Below are 7,101 nucleotides of genomic sequence, written 5' to 3' on the forward strand. Positions count from 1 at the left end.
TGGAATGTTTTAAAAGCCTAAATTTCAAGGATTGAAGAGTCTACAAATTCTCAGTGCTTGCCATTGTTCGTCAGTGACTATAAGAAGACCTTCAATCAGTCACCTAACTTGCCTATCGAGGCTTTCTCTGTGAGGAGCTGGGATCATGGAGCTTCCCAACTCAATTGGATCCCTCGTAAGCCTTGAACACTAGTCTTCCAGAAACTGCAAATCGATAAAGACGCTACCGAACTCAATCTAGAGTTTGGAATCGCTTGATGAATTGGATTTGTCGAGCATGGACATAGAAGAGCTGCCTGGTTCGGTCGGGAACATGAAGCATTCGAAAGTACTGAAGATGAGCTTCTCTGCCATAAGAACCATATAGAGTGTAGTATGGAAGCTAGAGAAGCTTGAAGAAATAGATGCAGAGCTTAGTGAGAATTTGTCAATAGACTAATGATATCTGGAGCTTTTCGTCTTGTAAGATCTTGAAACTGATGTGTGCTGAGATACACCAAGTACCGAGCTCCCGGAAAGTCTCACCTGTCTACATATTCATACCGAGTTGATGATGGCATTTCCGATGCTCAAGTTTGAGACAAAGAGCTTCAACCTAAATAAAAATAATTAAACGAATAAGTACATACATGTATATATGACCATTTATCAGTTAAAGGGGAACAAATTACTTCTAGAAACTCATTTTAGAGGTTTAATTACTATCTATTAGAACTAAAGAATTACCAAGTTCAATAGGTGAGTAATGGTGTCTTGAACGAAAAGTCTATCGCAAGGAAAATTACCTCATGAGCATGCTTTCAGTGGTCTAAATTGAATACTTTAAAGGCCTGCCCACATAGGTTGCCGCATCATCTTTGAAAGATTTATAGATTGTTAAAAACCATGTCCCTAGGAAAATAATTGCCGTTGCTGCCATACTTAAAATTCGATCTTCAAGTTGAGTTTGCGAATATTCCATTAATGGACTATTGGTGGTAAATTGAGTGATATCCTATCTTGTAATAGAGAAACAACCCAATTTTTTTTACATCATTACTTATGATACTCGCATTCCTTGGACAATGTGTAATTGTTAAGCAGTTCATAAAATTTTGAGTGTGATTCGAAGTTAGATCCGATTTCATTAGGAATCATTTTTAATTGGAGTTCAAAGACCTGAAGATTGCGAAAAGGTTCGAAGTGCACAAGGGTTCGCACGAAAGAGTGGAGATCCGTGAGGAGTTGATATTTTCTTTGTCGTCATAGTCATTGAAGAGGCTTCACTGAACTTCTATGAGTCATTGGACAGAGGTTTCTGAGTCTGATCGGAGATTTGGAATCGCTAATTGAGTTGGATATATTCGATTTATGTATCTAAAGGCTACTTGATTTCATTGAGAACTTGAAAGTTTGAAAGTAGTAAGGATGAATCAGAGTCCCGTGCACTTTGTATATCAAAGAAGATAGATTTGAAAGTGGAAGTAGCAAAAGGAATGTTGAAACGAGAACATGCTTATGTGTATGTGTGTGTGTGTCAAAATCGAGACTTCTTTCGAAAAGTCCTGTCCATCTTCATTTGTCACATAAGCACGTTTCCAGTTAAACCGATGTAAGCTTGACAAAAATTCCAATATGAAGAAAAGACAAAACTGGACATATCTAATTCTAAAACAAATACAATAACTAAATCACAATTCACTAACTCAAAAAAAAAAATGTATTGGTCAATGGAAATAGAACCGGGGGCATTGAAGTGAAACGAAAACTCCCTTTACTCAAATAAGAAAGTGGGGGCACCTTTCATATTATCTCAAATACATTAGGAAATACATTCAAGAAACTTAGATTAAATTTTTTATAGTTATGAAACTAGATTTGATCAATAATCTAATTTGGAATTTGAATTTAGCTTGGGTAGAAATCAGATGCTAGAGAAAAAATAATCTCTGTTACAAAAGGCAAGCAAAGTACAAAGTTTGTTAAGATAAATAAAGCGATAACTTAATCTGAGCATTGGAAATTAGTCCTGAAATTAGTATTGGACTATCTTTCATATAGTTGATCTTAATAAGAGAAAGCAAAGGTTGTTATTCAATGACTTACATTGACCAAATGCAATACGACGAAATATTATGCAGGCTTTTGCGCTTTTGTTCGAAACTTGTTTTTGGATAATTGGGTTCACTTTAATGTTTTCAATAAGCAAATGAACAAATAGTCAACATCGAATAAGATAAAAAGGAAGATATTTGATATAGGTCAAGCACGGCCGAATCTATATATCTAAATCATCAAAGCCAAAGAAGAGAAAACTGTTGTGCCGGTGCATGCCACGTGTTATTGCATCGGGCAAGGTTGGGTTTTCTCGCTAAATGCCATTATCCAAATCCTCTCCCGGATGCCTTTAGGCCCTTGCGCTTCAGAAAAGGACGGCGACTCCTCCGTCCGGATATGATCACGAGGTGTTCTTGAGCTTCAGAGGCCCAGACACCCGAGTAGACATCACCGACTTCCTCTACACGAGCCTGATCGACGCAAGGATCCGTGCCTACAAAGACGACAGAGATCTCCGATTCGGGGAAGAGATGGGCCCGGAGCTCGTGCACGCGATTCACCAGTCAAAGATCTCCATACCCATCTTCTTGAGAGGCTATGCCTCTAGTAGGTGGTGTCTACAGGAGTTGGTCTACATGGTGAAGTGCAAGAAGACTCGGGGGCAGATCATCATGCTCATTTTCTATGATGTGACCCCTCGGGAGGTCCGACTGCAAACCGGGGTCTATGGAATGGCCTTGTCTTCGCACGAAACCAAGAAGCGGTATGGGGATGAGACTATCCGATAGGCACTCAGAGAGACCGCCGACCTAAAGGGGTGGGACCTGAGAATGCCCAACAGGTGACTCCTTTCGTCATTCCATCTAGAAAATCTTGTCCGGTTAGAATTTGATTCATCTCTGGTTGAGTTCTTGGATGGATTGGTGTTATTTAATATTGAACTGTGTTTATTTGTTAAAATATGTCTCGAGTTTGAGCCCAAAGCGAAAATCTGAATATTCCAAATTGATGTTTTGCGGATGTCCGAAATCGAGCAAAAGGAAATATTGGAAATCATCTTTCCTACTGTGCGTTGAAGAGTTGGACTGAGTTTGGAAAGTCAATCGTCGACGTGTGGCTAATTGCATAAGAGAAATAAAAAGGAAATTAGAAAGATATTCTTTCCTAATTCTAGTGGGAGTCACGGTCAACAAAGGGAAAGTCCAAACCATACTTTGTTGACCGAAATATGCAGGTTTCCAATTCAGAGTCGGCCACGTTCTCTCCTTGGGTATATATACGTATGCACGCTGTTGTTGATGCGAGCAAACTTGAAGCACCGTTTTCTCTGAGTGCCATGGGTGCCAAATTTCCGAGTGACATCCATAGGTGCTGGGTGTTGGGCAGTGGGTTGTTTCGTTGGTTACGAAGAAGTCTTGAAGTGCCGCCATGGATGTAAGTCTTGAAGCTCTGTTTCATTGAGCGTTTGGCGTGGGATTTTCTTCGTGGAATTACACCAAAAATTCAAGTGTTAGTAGCGATTAAATCTTGTGATAAGATTTGTGTACAATTCCTTCGTGAGATTGAGAGATTATTTCGTGAGGAATTGTGGGGCTAAACACTGCGTGAGTTATTGGGTGTAATTGGGGCTTGGGAAACACTTAGAGTGTTTAAGTGACTCGAGTGTGGTTGTAATCTCCGTTGTATCGCTTGATCTATAGTGAAATTTCATGATGCTCTCCCCGTGGACGTAGGTTTCTACGATTGAACCACATAAATCTAGTGTCCAATTTATTTTCTTATTCTGTCAATTTTATTGTTCGATAGCTTGGCTTCCGCAACAATTGGTATCAGAGCTAGGCTTGCTTAAGTTAACGCGAATCGATGGCGACAGAAGAAGGAAAAGTGAGAATCGACAGATTTGATGGGAAGGATTTTGGTTTCTGGAAGATGCAAATTGAGGATCATCTATATCAGATGAAACTGCACTTGCCCTTGTCTAGGGAGAAGCTAGAGATAATGAAGCAAGCTGATTGGGAATTGCTAGATAGACGAGCTTTGGGTGTTGTAACGTCCTGAATTTTGACCCATTTCCGGGATCAATGATATAGATATTATTTCTCATTTAATTTTAGTAAGTCTCGCCCAAAATTGATCAATCGCGGGATACTAACCAAAAGGGAATGGCTAATTAGGAAAACGGTACGTGGACCAGGGACCCGATCGCGAATCGGGCACCGATTTCGAGAAACGACGAGGAAATATTTTGGGCCAATGTGGGCCGATCCTAGGAAGGTGACGGATTTAGTTTGGCCAATGACGTATGATCGGATCGCGGGTGATTCCGCACGACCGAGAGTACGCGTGGCGAACAAATCCCGAACTTAAACCGAACGATCGCGACCTCTGGAACTAGCGATAATTCCTCACGTTCTCCCAAAAATCGAGACCGTCACGACTCGAGTAACTCTAGGTCGATACGCGTAACCCCTAAACAGCCGCCCATTAGTGAGAGACCCTAAAATTGTAATGATCGCGAAATTGGATCCGGACTTGGACGTCAAATTTCGTGGGCGTGTGCGACTATTTTGCGAGAACGACGTCATTAAGGAAAAGTTGGTCAAACCCTCTTAGACTATTAATATTTTTGTCTCACCCTCATTTCTCCCCCACTCTCCCGGCCAGCCCCTCTCCCCCATGCCATTCTCTCTCTCTAGCCGAATCTCCCCTTCTCCCTCTCTCGGCCTTGGACCGCCGATCGCCGGAGCACCGCCGCCGCCGCTCGCCTATGCCGCCGCTCGTCCGCCGTGCACCACCATGATCCCGTCCATCCTCTCTCTCTCTCTCCGTCTCGTCTCTCTCTCCCTCGTTTGGCGTGAGGACCGCCGGAGCAACCCCTCGGCCGCGTGTGAGGATCGCCGCCGGCCGCCGTCCGTTCAAGCCGCCGCCGTGCCACCGTCTCGCCACCACCACCGACCACCACTCCTTCTCTCTCCCCTGTTCACTAGCACCATCACCCTCTCCCCTTCGGCCGCCGTGACCGCCAAGGACCGCCGGTCGCCGCCGCCGTGGAAGCCGCCGCTCGTCGCCGTCACTAGGCCGCCGTGAGCCGCTCGGTCCACCCGTTCCCGCCGGTTCAGCCATTAATTAGAGCTTAGGAGCTTAAGTGAGTAATTAGTCCCTAAACCCTAATTATGCCAATTATGCATTTCTAGATAGGTTAGGTTAATTTAGGGGTTAAATTAGGGTATTATGGGGGTCATTAGTGGGTGAATATTGTGGCTGCCTATGTAATGGTTTTTGGTGGATTATATTGCTGATTAAGTGGAGATTTAGCGGCCTAGAATGACCGAGGAAGTGGCTGCCCATGTGAATTAATCGGACTAAGTTTGGTCAATTTTGGGAATGAATGGTGTAATTGCCGAGGATGTCTAGATTGACCGATTAGTGGCTGATTTGTGTTCGATTGTGTTCAATTTTATAATGCCATGTTGTGTGTCCTCAGGTGGCCGAATGTGGTGTGGTATGGAGGGCCTTGATTGTGCGAGTTTGTGTCGCACTAATTACGTGATTTATGTGTCATGCCGAAATGTGTTAAATTGAATATTTGGGCGTGCCGATGCAATATTGATTGAACATGTTATGGCATAAATAGGACACATTGTGACTAGTGAGTATGTTAAGGCACAAATTGAGCTTGTCGTGGCATTACTTGATTTTGCGATTATACTTGGAAATTGGATGCTCATTGTATATTACATTATTGCCCGAGTGCGGGACTGCATGGCTACGCATTTCGCATGTTGAGCATTGGCTCGAAGTGAGAACTGTGCGAGTGTGCGTGTCTGGCATGAGCACGTGATCACCTTAATTGCCCTGATGCGTTTTACGTAGGGTTCAGATAAAATTGGTTGTGTGAACGTGTGATCACTATGAGTCCTGATACGTTTTACGCGGGACGGTACCCGGTTTTACCGAAAGACGGCCAGCCTGATGCGTTTTACGCGGGTTTTGGTCCGTATATGGAGATCGGTGTTGCGCCTGATGCGTTTTACCGGGCTGATGCGTTTTACGCGGGCCATGAAGTGTTGGTATTGATTAATAGACCTGATGTCACGCCCCGAACCCCATCGAGCACGCGACACACCTCTCTGGTCGATTAATGCGATGTCCCAGGGTATCGCCGACCCCATTTGAATTAACAGAGATTTAAATCATCCAGCGGAAACCATAAATACCCGGACAATTAAAACTGGGGTAATCAAGGCGAATAAACATATTCATTGACGATTCAAACTTGTATAATATTTACAATTTACAAACCGTCATATAGATATGCACACCGTACTATAAACCACCGATAACAAAAAGGATCGACAGCCTGGGTATTCTATCACCAAAAATAATACCCTCCAACAACCTATTCCACACCCCTACACTAGCCCCTACGCCCTTTACTTGGCGTCCACTCCGAGTCTGATTCTTCGTCCTTTGAATCTGAGCCCCCCTGGATTGTCCGTTCCTCTGAGGACTCCGGCTCGGCCTCGATCTCGATCGGGTTGTTTATATCACCCGACTCAGCTGGAACCTCGACCCGTTCTTCCTCGACTGGCTCCTCAAAGAACTCGTCCTCCGGCACAAAATTGGGATCAATCCATTGCTCATACGGGGGTATATACTCCGGTTCTTCTTCAGGCTCAACAGGTTCATCCTCAGGTCCTGCCTCAGGTTCCTCCTCTCCTGGTTCTTCCTCTGGAATAGCCTCGAGATCTACGTCCATTGGGTCATACCCCGCCCGTGACTCTTCAGGCTCTGGGTCATGCCCGGCTCCCAAGGGCTCAGGTGCTGCGGGCGCCGGCTGTAGACCTGACTGCGCTAGACTAGTTTCCAAACTAGTCATCTCGCCATCCGGGGGAGGTATGGCTGATGGATCCCAGTCCCCAACTCCATCAAAGGGAACATCAAATCCACGGACGGGACCGAACTCATTTATCCCGTCTCGGAAGAACCACGCAGTATATGTGTGGGCTTGCCATAGGGGTAATCCTACATCTACCCAGACTACCGTCGTATGCTTAATCCAGG

At 44.4% G+C, this 7,101-nt stretch overlaps 1 protein-coding gene across 1 annotated transcript; it reads left to right on the forward strand.

Moving 5' to 3' along the window:
- Nucleotides 1-277: 277 nt before the first annotated feature.
- LOC130140615 (disease resistance protein L6-like) lies at nucleotides 278-2,825 on the forward strand. The gene is made up of 2 exons (XM_056320470.1): nucleotides 278-328; nucleotides 2,391-2,825. The coding sequence occupies exons 1-2, from the start codon at nucleotides 278-280 to the stop codon at nucleotides 2,823-2,825; spliced, it is 486 nt and encodes a 161-aa protein (XP_056176445.1).
- Nucleotides 2,826-7,101: the final 4,276 nt, after the last annotated feature.

Source organism: Syzygium oleosum, unplaced genomic scaffold (genome assembly GCF_021117445.2).
Source record: "Syzygium oleosum isolate NSW1041296 unplaced genomic scaffold, Sole_v2.1 Sole_v2.01, whole genome shotgun sequence".
Taxonomy (NCBI): domain Eukaryota; kingdom Viridiplantae; phylum Streptophyta; class Magnoliopsida; order Myrtales; family Myrtaceae; genus Syzygium; species Syzygium oleosum.

Coding starts and splice junctions, on each gene's coding strand:
- LOC130140615 (XM_056320470.1), top strand. CDS start 278: ATGGACATAGAAGAGCTGCCTGGTTCGGTCGGGAACATGAAGCATTCG. Junction 329..2,390: donor GGAACATGAAGCATTCGAAA/GTACTGAAGATG, acceptor GGATGCCTTTAG/GCCCTTGCGCTTCAGAAAAG.